General features: G+C 53.7%; 3 protein-coding genes across 3 annotated transcripts; all 3 read right to left on the bottom strand.

The window, feature by feature from the left end:
* Positions 1-139: 139 nt before the first annotated feature.
* Positions 140-2,021, bottom strand: HD553DRAFT_357974 (glycosyl hydrolase catalytic core-domain-containing protein; the record flags this gene model as incomplete). Its single annotated transcript, XM_046183896.1, has 7 exons — positions 1,687-2,021; positions 1,472-1,620; positions 1,113-1,403; positions 745-1,051; positions 582-680; positions 372-509; positions 140-301 (listed from the first exon to the last, which is right to left on the bottom strand). The coding sequence occupies exons 1-7, from the start codon at positions 1,897-1,899 to the stop codon at positions 140-142; spliced, it is 1,359 nt and encodes a 452-aa protein (XP_046035454.1). The 5' UTR covers positions 1,900-2,021.
* A 345-nt stretch (positions 2,022-2,366) lies between these two features.
* HD553DRAFT_313927 (uncharacterized protein) lies at positions 2,367-7,330 on the bottom strand. The gene is made up of 5 exons (XM_046180291.1): positions 6,625-7,330; positions 3,867-6,547; positions 3,713-3,803; positions 3,023-3,643; positions 2,367-2,953 (listed from the first exon to the last, which is right to left on the bottom strand). The coding sequence occupies exons 1-5, from the start codon at positions 7,064-7,066 to the stop codon at positions 2,535-2,537; spliced, it is 4,254 nt and encodes a 1,417-aa protein (XP_046035453.1). The 5' UTR covers positions 7,067-7,330; the 3' UTR covers positions 2,367-2,534.
* Positions 7,331-7,535: 205 nt separating this feature from the next.
* Positions 7,536-16,643, bottom strand: HD553DRAFT_313926 (putative alpha-glucan synthase). Its single transcript, XM_046180290.1, has 14 exons — positions 16,071-16,643; positions 15,894-15,964; positions 15,581-15,812; positions 15,348-15,498; positions 10,019-15,267; positions 9,873-9,953; positions 9,621-9,796; positions 9,407-9,561; positions 8,965-9,340; positions 8,808-8,894; positions 8,599-8,734; positions 8,396-8,531; positions 8,000-8,327; positions 7,536-7,919 (listed from the first exon to the last, which is right to left on the bottom strand). The coding sequence occupies exons 1-14, from the start codon at positions 16,195-16,197 to the stop codon at positions 7,908-7,910; spliced, it is 7,317 nt and encodes a 2,438-aa protein (XP_046035452.1). The 5' UTR covers positions 16,198-16,643; the 3' UTR covers positions 7,536-7,907.
* Between the last annotated feature and the right edge of the window lie 34 nt (positions 16,644-16,677).

Raw genomic sequence — 16,677 nt, 5'->3', positions numbered from 1 at the left:
AAAGAGGTCGAGACATGAACGAGGATCAAGGATCATGGACTGATTACAGGAGGATGAGTGGAACGCTGACGACAACTCGCAACTCGCGATTACGTAAGGACAAGAGTCGCGCCCGCCGCAGGTGGCAAACGACTAGCGACTAGACCGTCCTATAGTGCTCGCCCAGCGGGTTCAGGGTCCCGTCCTCGTTCATCATGATGGGTCCCTGGGATTTGGGTTGTCCACTCGACTTGTCTTCTGGCATCCAGACAAAAGCGCCTTGCCAGGCATACCTTTCGACAGACGGCTGCGCCTTGATAGCCTTTCGAGTATCGTGAGAAGAGGTATAAGGATCGACACTCTGTTACCTCATTGCAAGTTCCTGTACTTACCTTGATGGTCTCGTCCATAAAAGTTTTGGCTTCCTCCGCAGAGCAGTAGGTTGGGCTTCCTGGATTGCTGTAATCGATACAAGCAAACTCCGTGACCCAAACTTTCTTTCCCTTTGCACGACCGTTCACAAATTCATCCTGTAATTGCAAGTACACAGACGTCAGCTTTATGCCCTACGAAAATGGTCCTATAGTCGAAGTTTGCCCCACCAGCTGCTTGGCAAACACTTTCGGATCCGGGCCGTACCAATGGAAAGGCACAAAATCGTACTTGCAGCCTCCAAGCTTTTCGCATTCCGCAGTCCATTCCTATGCAGGGGAACACGTCAGCAATCTCAATCTAGGTGCGATGGAGTTGACTTTCGCGGCCCACCTTCCACCAGGCATCACCCCCTTGAGTCGTACCCGGAGCTCCAATTTCTATACCGTCCAGCCCATTGAATACATCAATGTGGACCTTGGCTGCAATTGCGGCCGGGACGCCAGAGCCGCCTCCCGCATCGCGATTGCCTTCTGGTTCGTTGAAGCTGAGAACGGCCTTGACTCCATCCGAGGCGAAGGTCTTGGCGGCGTTCTTGAAGTTGGTGATTTGCTCGGGGATATCGCTCCAAAGCATGGGTACGTACTCCAGCCCGGTAGGAGATTGTCCCATGATAGGTGAGCTGTCCCAGTTGTAAAACCTGTTGTCTCGCCACAATCAGTCATGGCTTCCGAAGACAAAGAAAGAGCCGCAAGACCTACCATCCGATAGAGCCTCCCAGAAAGGCATCGAGATGCTGCGTGTCACTGGAATTCTGATTGATCCCCAACCCTCCGGGTCCTCCTGGGACTGGTCCACTGGTTGCAGGCTGATCTCCTTGGGGATTTGCAGGTGGAGTCGGGTCGATAGATGTTCCAGGTTTAGGAGCCGTCTCCGTTGCGCTGCTGGTGGCCGCAGGAAGAGACATCGGGGCGTCTGAAGCTGGGAGTTCCGGGCCCTTGGCAAAGCCGCTGTCTTGCTGATGTTCTAAAAGAGCGGCTGCCATGGTAGCGCTTATAACGTATCATGATCAGTATGAAGTTTTCGATCTGGCAACAGTGACATGATGGTGCGGGCTCACGTAGGCATCGCTCCAGAAGCGCTGGGATCCGCTATGGCTGTAGTTTGCGAAGTCGTCTGCTCGCTTCCTGAAGCCTGGGAGCCTGTCGGCTGCACGATGGGTAAGACCTGAGAACCAGTCGGATCGGCAGTCGATTGAGTCGGAGCAGCCTGCTCAAAGGAGATGGTCTATGAGCGCTCTTCTCAAACACGAAAACCAACCAAAGACATGCTCACATGAGTATTCGCAGGCTCAGGATTGCCCGGGTTCTCGGAAGCTGCTGGATATCCGGGGTTGCCAGAGAAATCAGGAGGCCCATGTTGTCCAGGAGGTCCGTAAGGCCCCTTGTGGCCCCTAGGTCCGCCTCCACAAGGGTGAGCGTGAGCAATCTGAAGATTGGTCACCATCAAGGCAACCAGAGCGCTAGAGAGTAAGGCTTTCGAGAACATGTTTTGACCAAAGCGAGTGGCAATCTTGGAGCCGTCTATATAAGGAGTACTGGTAACTGGTTATCGAGGCAGAAAAGGCAAGTCCGGCTTGCTTCGTGACTGGAGCTCTTTCGATGCCGAAGGACAGCGCGATGAGAAATCATGGGTTGCTGATGATCAGACTATGTAGTGTATATATAGGTATGTCCAACTATGAAACATGCTTTGAAACGCCGGTCAATGGTGAAAGGAATAGAATCACGGCGCGCTTCACGGCGGTCGTTTCGGCAAAGGTGTTTGTCCCCAGGGTTTCAGGCTGAAACAGCCCTGACGATGCGGAACGGAGCTAGGAGAGTAAACCATGTTTAAGGGTTGTCTCAAACGATCAATCGGACAGAGCAATATGAGTGAACCGAAAAGAGGGCGAGCCGGCGATTGTCGTGCTTCTGAGGCGATTTGATAGATAATAATAATAATGGCAACATATCCCCAAGCAACAACGTGGCATCCCCGCCGCATTTATCATTGCAAAAGCTAAGCCGCCCAAACTATCAATTGTTGAATGTGTTTCTGTACATTGCGACACAGTACAAGTCATTATAGATCGGATTATGCAAAAGAGATCGGCATACAGTAACTAGCAAGATCAAACGGTTTCAGACCAAATTGAGGTCGAGATACGTGCTGAGAGCCTGGATATGAGCAGGAAAGCTGTGATCGGACAAAAATGCCCAGCGCAGATTGCCCAGTCTGCGCAGCTTTTGATAGCTGGATTTTATGTCCTCCAAAAGTTCCTTGTCGGTCTGGCAGACTGTGCTTTGTGCAGTAGTCGATGCAAGCAGTAGCTGCACTTCCGGCGATTGTTGACGCTCCGTATCATCGCAGAGAAGAAAGGAGCCTGAGGAGATGGCAGCAACCGTAGGTGCCGTTGTGGAGGGGTCATGAGGAGCACAAAATACCCGCTGAACGGAAACGTCTCGCATTGCCTTGCATTGAATGCTATCCTTAACGAGCTGTACCAACGCGAATTGCGCCGGACGAGCTGAAGGCGTCCTTTCGATTATGGATAGCCAACCTGAATGAACGGATCACCTAGTCAATCGAAGCCACAACGGTTATGTCCGCACCTATCTGGGAAACTCACATCGAAATTCTTCATGACGACACTGGTCGAGTCGAGCGATGATGAAGCGCCACTCTATGGTGGCATTGGCAGCATAAGCTCGAATGCGCCTCCAAAGCTTTTCGATGCCTTGGTACAGCGCTTGAGAGCCAGTTCCAACCTGGATGTGTTCAAAGGTCCACCATTCCCCATATTCGTCCATACATATGGCGATGAGCGCGTTCGAAGGAGTCAACGTATAGCCGACATGAATCATGCGACCGGTATCGTAAGGGTTCGTGGTGGGTCCTGGCCATTGGACGGCAAAGCGGGCAGCGGGTGTCTCTTTCGCTGAACAGAGAGTGAATGCTGGGGCGTATGAAGATACAGTCGATGATGTCGTTACAGTTTCGAATGGCAAGGTATACGAGGTGGGGATCCGGTGATATATACAAGATGCTAGTCGGTCCTTTGATAAAGAGTCGTGCCCGCGGTCCAGGAAGGCAGGTTGTAATATAATCGTGGCCGCCGTCGTTGCCGGGTATATGGCGGCGTAGTGGTCGTAAAGGTCTTGCAAAATATTGACGTCGGTGCTGAATTCGTCCCGGAGAAGCACAATAATGACCGTCGGAGTCAGCTGAAGTCGTCTCCGACGTATCATGTCTGAAAAGATAAGCATGTCAACATTGTCAGTTAGAACGAGCATTTATACTATTCTACTGCGTCGCTTACCGAGAGTTGCTTGCAGATTCTGCCAGCGCAGATCCAGGGTCGAGTCAAAAAGCGATTCGTCCATCTTCACTGAACGACCGAATCCTTGAGCCTGGATTTGGTAACATATCATGTCAGACCGCGCTCTCGCTTGGCTTTCTGTGAAGTTGCTTACTGTATAGATTTGGTTCAGCTCCGTGTGCCACCCAACCGCTTCCGCCCGAGTCGTATGTAGCGAGTCGAAGAGCACGAATGTGCTCATGTCCTTCTGACCGGACAGCGGGGTGAGTCCTAACTGTCTCCAGAATCGGATCGAGTTGCCGTCCATAACGGTCGATCGCCCGCAGTGACCAAGGCGAATCCGGACATCGCCGGGTTCCTGGCTTCGTGGTAGTCGCTCCTGTGAACGGGTCATTCCAAGAAGACAATCTCGCAGGGCGGAATCTTCCACGATCAGGGATACCAGCCATTCTCTAAAGGCTTGCTTGGTAGAATGGGCGTGATTGCTTGCTGGCGCCATCTCGATCTTGGTGGTAGGTAGAGATTCCTTGAGAGGATGTGGGTCAAGCGGCGAAATAGGAGAGAGACGCTGATGCGCTCCGAACGGTAGCATGTCCGGGCACGTCCAGGTACACCCTGCAAGGTCGAACCTCTCCGTAGTGCGGACAGGTCCATCCAGAGTCCGCTTGGTCTGTACGCTTTCCGTATCGACCGGGTACCGCACCCAACTTTCATCTGGACCCTGCACGGGAGATTCGTCCTCTGACGACTCGTCACTTTCGACGGGACAGTCTTGCACACGGTATGGTACTAGGCGTCGGCGCGCTTCAAAGGCCTTTCGAAGTCTCGCTCGATGACCTTTACGGTCCTTGATTAAGCCATCCCCGTAGATCTTGGCAAGGTGGGTCGAAAGACGTTTCGATCCCCGCAACGACGGATATTGCTTCGCTGTGATCCATTTCAAAGGACGATTTTCTGTAGGCACGTATCTGTGACCTGTGTCCTCGATTGTATACCGAGCGTCAGTCAGACCGCGAAGACGTCTTGTGGTAGGGAATCCTTGTAGATCCTCCATTTCCAACTCAGGAGGAATGAGAGAGATTTCAGTATGCTGAGTGGTGTTTAGCGGGCTGCGGTATAGAGGCGTATCGGATTGCATATTGGCATCGCTTTCCTGATTTAAAGCTGGCATCTCCAATATCTCCCGGTCCTCCTCTTCAGGCGAGGTATGCTCATCCGATTCGTCCTCTTTCTCACCGAAAAGATCGTCGGATTCGTCTTCATGGTCCATGGCCTCGCTTGGAGGCACATTAGAGACAAGGTGTGGCATCACATCATTTTGATGAATTTGAGCCTCAAAAGCTGTTCCGGCCACCTCGTAAATATACGGCGGTGCAGGCTCGGGATCCATCTCCGTTGCTGCCTCGGCCCACTGCTCCTTTCCGCCAAATCCCGGTGGAATCAGAGTGTCTTTTGCCTGGACGTCATTGCTACCAAAACCCATGTCGTTATCCTTGGCGCTGTCATCGAATGCGTCAAACATGCTGGTATGCGGCGCATCGAAAAAGTTGAAATCGTTCTCCGTGATGACATCCTCGTCCCGTGTCATCTCGTACGCCGTGTTCATCATGTCCCAATCTCTCTGAGCAGCCGGTGTCGGATTGGCAGTGGGCGAAAGGATTTTGGACGAGATGGCGTCGACCGAATCGTGGTTGATCGGGGCGGCGTGTTGGTCCGTCTCTGTCCTGCCCATTGGCGTGGGAGCGCCGAGTTCGACCGGGGTGTCTGCCATGTCAGAAGCCATGTCTAAGACCGGGTCATAATCCAACCAAGATTGCGTGTCAAAGAGCGAGCGCAGACCATCTTTCGGGCCGAGATCGTCGTTTAAGATGTCAAAATCCGTAACCTGCGCCTCTTGCGGCGGTTGGACGGACTTGTCTGAGCGAAGTGCCGTCAGGAACTTGGCGATGCTTTCTGCTGGTCTGACAGGCCCGGTCGTCCAGTTGTCGCCCAGGCCACTCCCGTTTGCGTGCGATGATCTCCGTGAGGTGATCATTGCCGGATCATACGGATCGACCAACCAGCTCCTTGGCCAGATAGAATACCACCCCATCTCTCCCGTTCGGCCCATTTCAGTACCCGCATCCGTGCCACTCGTCCCTCCCAAATCCCTCGCTCGCGGCGGATCGTCCCTGATCCACAGCAACGTCCAATCCTCCTCCTCCCTCAATCGTTCAGCCGTCTTCATACCGACCTGTTCGGCTATCCTTGCCAGGACCGTCTCCAGCTCGACTTGATCCAGCTCGATTCGTCTGATACACCTGGCCCGTTCGTCGGCAGGCCATAACCGATACGTCCTTCCCACCTCCGCTTCTTCCGATCGATCCCATTGTGACTGTGATCCGCCTACGATCGTTCCCAGAGCATCCGGCGATTCCTCCCATTCCCTGGTTGAGAGATAAATTTCAAGGTCCAACCCCGTCTGGTGCTCTCTCCCTAGCACCGACATCGTCGGACCTTGACTTTGGTCGCTTTTTCCTTTCCCCCTGCTTAGCCTTGCTAATCGCTCTACCATCCAGCCTTCCTTCCAAGCATAATAATCCACCAAAGCGTTCCCCAGGCATTCCCAGATCTTGCCGAATCCTACTGCTTCTGCCCCTATCCCCTGGGTCATGGTGGCGTTTGTGTTCGTGCTTGCACCCAGCCCGACAAAGATCTCTGAAGGCCGCGTTCCTTGTCCAGGTTGTCTTGCACAATCAGAGGTTCGGCCGAGGGGTCCACAGAGGCTACATTGAGGTCGGGAGGAACCGTGCATACATGTGGTGAGGGTTTGGAGGTCGAAAGACCCTGATAGAGCTGTTTGAACCGGAGGAAAGCCGAAGAAGATCAGCATTCGGGATCAACTTTTACAGAGGGACGACGATATGACTTACCCGTAGGATCCTCCAGACACAGGTCATCGTCTACTCTCATTAGCCCATCCTCGCTGAGCCCAAACACCCAATAGACGATGCTCGCCTGATCCTGTCCCTCAGCTTCATGATTCTGCTCTAGAATTCCAACGAGATCCGGCGATTGACCTCGTTTCCAAGTGGATTTGACCACCCCGTCCAGTCTCTCGATCGTCCGTTCATTTCGCTCCCTTGAAGACGGACTCGCACCTGGTTCGGCTCTTGCTTTTCCTTTACCTGACCGACCTCCGTTTCCTGCGACCCTCCCTTCAATTCCGAGTATGTTTACTAGGACGTCTGGATTGAAGATGAGCCTCCTATAATGTACAATCGTTGAAGCCCCTTGGAAGGATAACGAGCGTGTTCCCGGAGATACGGGCGGTATGGACATCGGTACGGGTGTGGGCTTGGGTATGGTCGTCATTACAAAGAAAGGGTTGAAAGAATGGGTGTATATCGCTGTATCGTATCAGGTATCGGTGCAGGCCAATTTATCGTTGCTTGTTTGCCGTTGTGTGGTGATGACGGTGGCCATATTCCGTGTGTATGCGAGGTTGATACCGTGACCCGATCGAATCATCCGATCAAGATGTTACCCGACCTGAACGAGTGTAGAGTGTATCGCTTGACATTGGAAGAGGTTTGGAATATGGAAGTGAATGATCCGATGGGCACGACGACGTTGACGATGATGATGATAACTCGATGTCCAATCCATGCGACCCCTCGACCCGACCCGCCCGCTTGTCTTGGCTGACCTGACAGCTCGTGCTCCTCCTCGTGCCGGAGCCGGCAAGCCGCGACCCGAAACCCACAACAACTCACACACACACACACACACACGGCCGCCTATCAGTCATCACCGAATGTCGTTGCAGTTCCAGTCACCAATGCCGATCATGACTAGTCTGATAAGAATAATGTCCATTGGGAATTGATACATGGGTAGAGGAATGTAAAAGACCATCTAAGAGAAGACGCCCAGCCTTCGCGCCATTCCAATCCCGATCGATCATCGATAGCGGGTTTATGAATCGTATAATGCAGAACGTGAAAGAAGGAGACGAAGAGAAAAGGAACGTGCCGGGATCGATGATGAGGTCCGGGGGGTCAATCTCAAAAAGAGAGGCGGAGAGGTATGAGGATGTGTCCTTTGCCGGGTGGGCAGCCGCAAGGGTGATTGGGAGGTTGTCATGCAAGAGGTATCGTGATGTCTTTTTCTGTTGTCGTGAGAGTATAGAGGTATAAAGAGAGTCCAAGTCCGATTATGGCTTGCTCTGTAGAGTGGAAGGGATAAATGTTCCGCGTTAGTAAAGAGACCCGGATGGACAAAATCGGTCAGGCAAAGACGACGTACCAACTGTTCCTTTCGGAAGAAGACAAAGTAGCCAATGACGATGATGATCTGACAGATCAATGCTACCCAGAAGGCCCATTCGGCTAGCGGGTTGTTATCCCCGGTGCCGTTGATGTCCCATAGTGACGGGTTGGGGAACACGCCTCCGGGTCCGTTCTTGTCCGGAGCCGTAGCTCGAGCGATAATGGCCACGATCGAACCGACCATCTGCGCGAGGGCGAGCGTCGCACAGACGTGCAACCTCGACAAGGTCTGCAGCAGGATCATACCGAGACCCACACCTTGAATGGCATCAAGTACACCGAGCCAGAGCCATAAGCAGGTACCCCTGTATCGCCAAAGAGGCTTAGCATCCCGGGGTTGAGACCATCTGCAGCAGTCCGACAAATCACTCACAAGTAGGGTCCGGCGACTCCTCCCCAGGGTACGTAAAGACCGACACCAGAAACTCCCCACCACATCTGACACCACCTGGGGCATCCGAGACCGACGGCAAAGACGGGGAGTAACCACGAGTGAATCTTGGAGTAGTCTGAGAGCAGGACTAGCGGTTAGCAGTCTGGCCCGTGTGCAAGCTTGACGGACGTCGCAAGACTCACGAATCAGGAGACCCATCAAGAGACCCCAGATTCCGACAAAGAAGATCGCGATCATGACGACGATAGCCCAAGTAGGTACTTGGACGTTGCTCCATAAGTAAGCCCAGTTTCGACCGTAGGGTGCACTTAGCCAGTACTGAGGATAAAATGATGCAAATCGCTCAGCTCGATTGTTTCGTGCAAACAATAGCAATTGCTGTCCAACTTACGTTTCGGAGAACTTCCGCAATTAAGAACCAGATGACTAACTTCCTTCGGAACAATGTCTTGAAGAAGTTGGGGACATAAGGCGGGATCTGTAGGTAGAAGAGAACGGTAAGTCTTTAGTTTGCATTTTCACCCACTAGCAAATCCGCGTTCACTCACTTGACGGTAGTAGTCCGGAAGACCCCAGAACATCAAGTACGCAAAGGCCAAACTCATCACGGCAAGGGGCCAGACGACGTACATCAGGAATCGCGGCGAGACGTAGTCGTCGGGATCCTTGCCGGTAAGCTGAGCTCCCCAGTACCAAAGCGCCGATACCCAGATCTGTTGCAATCCTTGCACAATGCACGCTCGCAAGACCCAGACCTCGGTGGCGGCACCAGCTTCTTCACCGAAGTTGCACCCGAAGAACAGGAAACCGGCGGCGGACGCGATGGCGTAGAACCAGGTCGCGAGCGAGGTGATGATCTTGTGGGCTCCCGTGAAGGGTCCGTGCAAAGAGGGCAGACCGATCAAGAAGAATGCGACGGCGAAGCTATCGAGGAAGAGGACAGTAAGCGCAGTGCCTTGCAGGAACACCCAGAAAGCCGGCGGTACTTACAATAACCAAGGCAAAGCCAGAACCCAGACTGATGGCCTCATCCTGAAGAGGACATACCAACAGATCGACGCGACAAAGAAGATGGCCCCAATGATATACAGATCGACGTTGGTGGAAGAGTTGCTTCCAGTCAACAGTGTCAGTTGGAAAGAAGTCTGTCAAACAAAGTCATCAGATATGGACCTTCAGACGGCATTCGCCACAAGCGACTCACAGCCGAGAGCAATTGACCGAGCGAGATGATAATGGTGTACAGAGGCCAGGTACCGATCGAGCGCTGCATCATTCGCTGCAGTCGCGTCATCGGCTTATCCTCTGGCCGCTGATCATCCCCGAATCCTTCGCCATAGTGACCTTCAGCCGATTCATGAGCGCCCATTGAGTACGGTGCTGAGGGCAAGTCATTGACAACTGCGATTCAGTTCAATCAGGCGAGATCAAAGTCACTTGTACTTCGCAGACTCACACTCTGGTCGGTAGCCGTCGATGATGCTGGGAGCTCGTGACTGGACAAATGAATCTCGCGACGACTTGACACTTGCCATTGCTATTATTATTCAATCTAATCAGCTGGGCCGCTCGATCGCATATATAGACGCGCGAAGCACTCACAGGACATCTTGCCCTTCTTGACGACGTCAAAGAAGTCTTTCTCGCTCTTCATCAAGAACTTCTCGATACATAGATCGTTCTTCGAATTGTCGGCTGACAGGATTTGCAGCTTCTGCACAAAGGTCTGAGCGACCTCACCGTCGGCGTCCGTAAAGTCGACGATGGCCTTGTTAAGAGGCGACGAACCACCCTTCTCATCCATAATGGAAGAGATAGAGTCAAAGGACGACTGCCGAGAGTGCGCTGTGAATGGCCGCGATGGCGATCCAAAGCCAGCCTGGCTGTCCATGCTTTGCCTTCGCTCCATGAATGGATCCCGCGCACCCTTGGTCTGCTTGGCGATCTGCCTGTTCGCGGCGGCCAAGAAGCTGTCGTAGGGCTGACCGTTGTTCTGTACATAGGAGTTGGCTGCCGTCGAACCACGCTCAGATTGCTCGTCGTCCTCGTAGATATCTCCACCGTGCGGTGAGTAGGCGTTCCCGGTGAAGAACTTGGGTCCAGCAGGGTTAGCAGGGTTGACATCGGCCGAAGGGCTCTGATCCCGGTCGTAATACAGAGGAGGAACTTGCTGTCCCTGAGCAGATCGCCTGTCAGGGTCATCCTCATAGAACGAGTCTGCTGAAGCTCGGTTGGCTTTCCTGTTGGGCTCCTCAGCGGTCAAATAGCCGTTGTTCTGCGCGTATCCACCGTGCTGAGGATGCCCGCCTCGCTGATCCTCGAAGCCGTTCTGCGAGAGCGATGGACTAGCCAGAGGAGAAGGCGTTACAGAACCTCGGTGGCCGCCCAATTGAGGCGAGTCAGGAATGCTCTGAATACTGTTACGCCAGTCGCCACCGGCCAAGCTGGCCAAACTGTCGTTCTGGTGTTGGTACAGGCCAGTAGGTCCTGTCAGGTCCATGTCGTAGTAGTACGCGTTCTCTCCAGCCAGGCTTCGGCTCGCAGCAATACTCCTCTTCTGGAAATCCTCCAATCGCTGACGCCATTCGACGACAGGGAAACGCTGAACAGCAGATCGAGCTCGCAAGATGGCTCGCTCTTCCTGTGTTGATCGCAAGGCCAACTTGATGGTCTTGGTCAACTGTGAGAGCATGTGCTCGGTGGCACTACTCTCGACAGGGAACCACCAACCAGGCATCAGACCCAAACCTCCCAACCGAGCACCTACACCGAGAGCTCCCTTTCGTCCGAATTCTACTGCGACCAAACCGAAAGGTTCGTCTCGCGAAGGGATCAAGGCAAAGTCGGCTCCCGAGAACAAGTAGGGTGGCAATGCGGTGAATTCGGGCTTGGAGAAGACTCGGTCCGGGTAGAGCTCCATCAGACGGGCAAGCTTTTCGGCAGCGAATCGACCGTACAAGTCGATAACGGGTCCGACGGTGATGAGCTGGACCTTGGGCTTCTTGTCGAGGATTGAAGGCATAACGTCCGCAATCAAATCGACACCCTTCTGCTTGGACCATCGACCGACGAATACGAACAGCTCGGCGTTGGGGTCTTGCTTCAATCCAGCCCATTCTTGCGCCAACCGCTTGTCTTCGGGTCGCTTAGACTCGGCGCCCTCATCGACCGTAATCTTGTCGACAGCGATGGGCTGCTCGTCCAGGGCGGCGATGTCTGTAGGATCGGGGTTCGGAAGCGAGTCGATGTTTTTCAAAGTCCACAAAGCCGGGTAACGAGCCCAAGATCGCTTTCCATACTTGTCGGACACACCGGCAACACCGATACTCTTCTGGTGAAGACTGATGAAGCTGGCACCCGCGTGGAGCAAGTTGAAGGTGTTTCCGAATTGCACATACTTGGTACAGACCTCCTTGGGGATGTTGAACGCAGCGCAGACTTCCTTCATTTCCTCCTTGGTTCGAAGAGGCCAAAGACCCTGGAACTCGGCGTTGTGCAACGAGAGACAGGTCGGGAGGATCTTAGGCAGCAAGTAGAGCGGAGCCAAAGCGCCGTGGTAATCGTTGATGTGGTAAATGTCAATGACCGGGTTACGACGGATCGTCTCGGCAATTGCCTGGTTCCAAGTCGAGTAGAAGATGGCGGAACTGAGATCATCCATTCGCTGCGGGTAAGGGTCAGCCTTGGTCTGAGCTCGGAAGACGGGACTGTCGAGGATGACGTAGGTGACGTTGTCCAGCTGATGGGTCTCGACCTCGATCAAGTAGGGTTCACCAAAGATGATGACTTCGATGGGTTCCGCATAGTCTCCCTGGGGGTACTCAATATCCTTGACCTTGGGAACGACCCAGATAAGGTCACAATCGCTCATGGCTTTACCCATGAGCGAAGACATGACTCCGAGACCTCCAATCTTGACCTTGAGCTTCCAGTCGATGATTTCGTATTCGAGGGTGGCGATCAAGACCTTTCTTCGCTTGCCAGGCACTTCGGGCCAACCGATCGGCTTGGTAGGATGCTTTTCCTTCTTTTCGCTGATGGCCATGGCCCCTCCGACAATCTCGGCGCCCGCGTCCGCCTTCTTTTCCCGGCCCAGCTGGAAGTAGCTGGCCGCCTTGGCAGGCTTGACACCCCATTTGTTGATCTTGATGGCATAGAACGAGTATCGGAAGATGGCGGCGGCGATGAAAGCGGTGATAGGAGGGATAGACAATAGCAATGCGAAAAGCGCGACAGCGGCCGCATAGTGTCCTCGAGGAATGATGTACCATTCTCCGCTCTTGTCATCCAGGAACAAGGTCCACGAGACATGAGGCATAGGGGGAGTCGAGATGTTCAAGTAGTTGGGCGACAAAGCGTTGGGAGGGAGACGATCGATGATCCCGTCCATGTCGGTGTCACCGTAGAAGTAGTCGTCAAAGCCGTAAACGTTGAGCTGGACATAGGCGGGCCAGGTGGACATGAACGGCATGGACCAGAGACCCTTGTCGTCGTTCTTCATAGCAGACTTGACACCAGAGTCGAAACCCCACTGATTGTACTCTCCTCGGACCAAGAGCTGAGGGAAACGTCGTCGGCCTTCCCAGCCAGCGTCTCCGTGGACGACGACCGAGGCGGACCCGGCGATAGCGGACCAGTACTGAACCTCGACATGGTGACCGTCCCACCACTTGTCCTCGAAGAGGGTAGCGTTGGCAGTAGTAGTGGCTTCGTAGTCGGTCCAAGCGGTCCAGGTCTGACCGAAATCGGCCGAGTACCTGAACTTGTCTGCACCAGGCGAGGCGTGGGTGATGGTGTACTCTCCGTTGCTCTCGCTCAAGATCGAATCGCTGTAGTCGGCAGCGTCGGTGAAAACCATGGCGTTCTCCGCGGTTCCTTTTCGCACCAGAAGATGGTCAGTGGCCATGGTTTGGGCACCGGCCCTCTGCGCATTAACCCTTCCGACCTGAATGTCGTAAAGACCGTCCGGAGCGTCCTCAACGGTAGCCTCGATGTACCAAGCCGAAGGGGCGACACCGACAATCTCGGGCATCTCGTCGGCAGGTGGAGTAAAGCTTTGACAGTTGAAGTTGGTCAACCTCGGTTGCATGCTCGAACCACCAAACTGTCCAGTCACGGTGATTCCCGCGGTGACCGAAGGACAATCCATCGTCTGGTCATACTCGATTCGGATGGTGAACGAGTTGGTGTCATCAGACAAGATTCTGGCGTCATGCCCGGGTACGAACTTGGACATCGAGGGGGATCCCAGAGCAAATCGGCTGACCGGTACCAGAGCTTTGAACTCGTAAGGCGCCATCGTGACATCTGGCAGACACCCTCGGTAAGGCGCAGCGTTGTCGAGGTTGAATGACTCCGTAGAATCTTGCAACGGGTACGTCTCGTAAGGGTAGAACAGATTTTGCAGGGTGACAGGGGCAGCAAAGGCGGTCCTGAGCCATCCATCCTGTCGACAATCTCGCTGGTAGTTGATCGTCTGGTTCTCGTTGGTGTAAAGGAGCAATACCTTGTTACCGTCCGTACCAAAGATGGTGTCGTTAGTCTGGAAGCCCATAGGTCCTCGCTCGACAATCCAGAGACCCAATTCGGTTTGGGTCTTGTTGGAACCCGGAAGCTGGATGTAGTGGGTCTCATTGTTGTGAGGGTGCAGATCGAGACCGTCTCGCAAGGTGGGGAACATGTCTCGCATCTCGTTCAGGTGAGTGACGAGACGGCGAATCTCGGCAGTAGGATCAAAGTGATCGAGCGAGTTCCAGTCGTCATCGCATCCCGTCAGAGCCTTGTCGTACGGCATGTTGTAGTACTGCGAGGACCCCATCTTGTAGCATCCATGACGCTGCCAGGCCTTGGTAGAAGGCATGGCTTGACGACCGTACAAATAGTTGCTGGCTCCGTTGTCGAACAGGTACATCGACTGTTCCTCTCCGTACCACAAGAGCGGCTGGCCGGGCAAGACGTGCGCGGTGATGAAGTTTCCGAGAGCGTTCTTGTGAGTCCCGTTGGTCAGACTGGGCCACCTGAACACGTCCTGGTTGGTAGTCCCGTACTGATGCCTCGGGTCAAAGACCTCGGTGTTTGGGTTCAAGAAATCGTTGGTGATGACCATCATCGACCACGCGTCGACAAAGTTGACAGGAATATCATAGGCCGTCTGCAAGTTTCCGTCCATTCCCAAGAATCGGGCGAGCGAACGATAGACGGAGTAGTGGAACGCGGCCGAGTCAAGCGAGTTGACACCACGGTCACGCAAGAAGAACTGGTCGTCGGCCGTCTTCATCGTTGTCGCCTGTTGGAAATCGGGCAACTGCCCAGGAGTTCGTCCTCGTCCGTAGTACAAGGCACCGAAAGTGTCTCCTCCGGTGACTTCTCCGGGGATGAAGAAGTTGTTCTTGCCGACATCGACGGCACACTGTCGGACGTGTTCGGACCAGTCGGCCAAAGCCTGCACGGTGACCTGAGTAGCCTTGTCGATACGAATTCCATCGAGATCGAGCGCCTGGATGGCGAGACAGCTTAATTTCTGGAGCTTCTCGTTGACACTGGGCATCCATTCACGAAGACGATCTTGCACCGAGGCGAACTTGGACAACTGACGCTGCCAATCCGGGAAGACACCGAAAGCTTCGGTATCACCGTACTGATCGAACTCCGAGTGGTAACAACCCTGCGCGGGGACGGGGACGATCTCTCCATTGTCGAGCCAAAAGACGGGGTATTCACAAGTCTCGTTGTACTGCGAGTTGTCGAATGTCCAATCCGGGTACTTGTCGATCCCCCAAGGAGCATAAGGCGGGAGCTTCCATTGAGCCTCGTACTCGTCCAGCGAGAAGGGCGTCGACGAGTTCAAGTGGCTGTTAGGGAACGGAGATCATTGTGGATGAGTGAATCCCGCCACGCTCGGTTGTTACGGTTCGGAGCGCTTGGAACTCACCCCTTGAAACCGATGTAGTCTCCCATAGTTCCGACGGTAAAGTCCGCAATAATGTACATGTCCCGTCGGTGCATCTCGTCGATCAGATCGACCCACTCTTGCATGGTACCGAAATGAGGATCGAATAGGGTGAAATCGATGACGGAATAACCTAATCAATCGAATCATGTCACTAGAGACATCAGAACCGAGTCCCATCCACACATCTGCTTCGAAACCGTTGCTTGACTCACTGTCGGCTTGCCAAGGCATGTTCAACCAAGGTGTTCCTGCGATATAAAGCGCCTTGACGCCCATGCCCTGCAGATAATCCAGCGAACGAGGGTTCATCAACCCCTTGGCGTCTCCACCGTAACGAAGTTGCGTCTCGGTGAGATCCCATTCGAATTGAGTCTTGAAGAAATCGTTGTTGTCGGGTTCTCCGTCGTACCATTTGTCCAGGAGGAGGGTGTAACAAGGAAGAGCCTGGGAACGAGTCACAGCATGATTGCGCGATCAGCAAAACGGGTGCAAGAGTACAACGGAAAATCGGACTTGGGGACTCACTCGCCAGTTTTGGGGACTCTCGGTATAGTTGCTATGCGGGGTCGTAGTGTACTCTAAAACGGTTTTCGCGTCTACCACAGCAAACAAAAAAAGTATGCTCAAACCCAATCAATATCTCGCCACCAACTTCGACCGAGCCGAAACTTCGGGATAGCCCAACTGACATGCGACACTCACTCTGATTCTTGTTCATGTTCCACGGATCGAGTGTCTCGTTGTAGATGAACGCGTTGACGGTGCTCATCAGTCCGAAGACGGTCAGAGCTGTCCCGGCCCACGTAGGACCGGAGTTGGAGCCCATCATCGTGCGTGAAAAGGGTGTTCGCTGTCGTCCGTGACCGTGTGGTGGTGGGATTCGTCTGGAGAACTACCTCTAGGATCTTGTCTACGAGTTGCCGGTGGTGTATCAAGGCGTCGCGAGGTCAGTGTAGTCGCGCGATTTGTCGGGACGACTTGTTCGTGTTTCGGTCGGACGTGGCTATAGCAATGAGGTCGTGATGATGGTCGGCTCTCAGCTGCTAAAGAGAGAGAGAGAGATAAAGGTTTCGTGAAGCTGGAGGAGTCTCTTGACGGTGGTGTTATATGGCGTTTTTCCCACAGAGAAAAAAGGAGCGTCTGGAAAAAGAGTCGTCTATGGATAGGTCGTGAAAAAAGAGCCACACGCTTTTTACAGCGAGATCGACGGCGGACGGGATGGGGAAGGGTTGTCGGGGAGGAGAGAATATCCAAGTCGTCCACAAGAACCCGCTTTGACCGAGAAGTAGTGAAAGAAGGGAGTGGGTAG

Source organism: Filobasidium floriforme (genome assembly GCF_021052385.1).
Source record: "Filobasidium floriforme strain CBS 6241 chromosome Unknown HD553scaffold_15, whole genome shotgun sequence".
Lineage (NCBI taxonomy): Eukaryota > Fungi > Basidiomycota > Tremellomycetes > Filobasidiales > Filobasidiaceae > Filobasidium > Filobasidium floriforme.
Note: the sequence above shows the minus strand (reverse complement) of the source record. Positions and strands in the feature narration are given on the sequence as shown.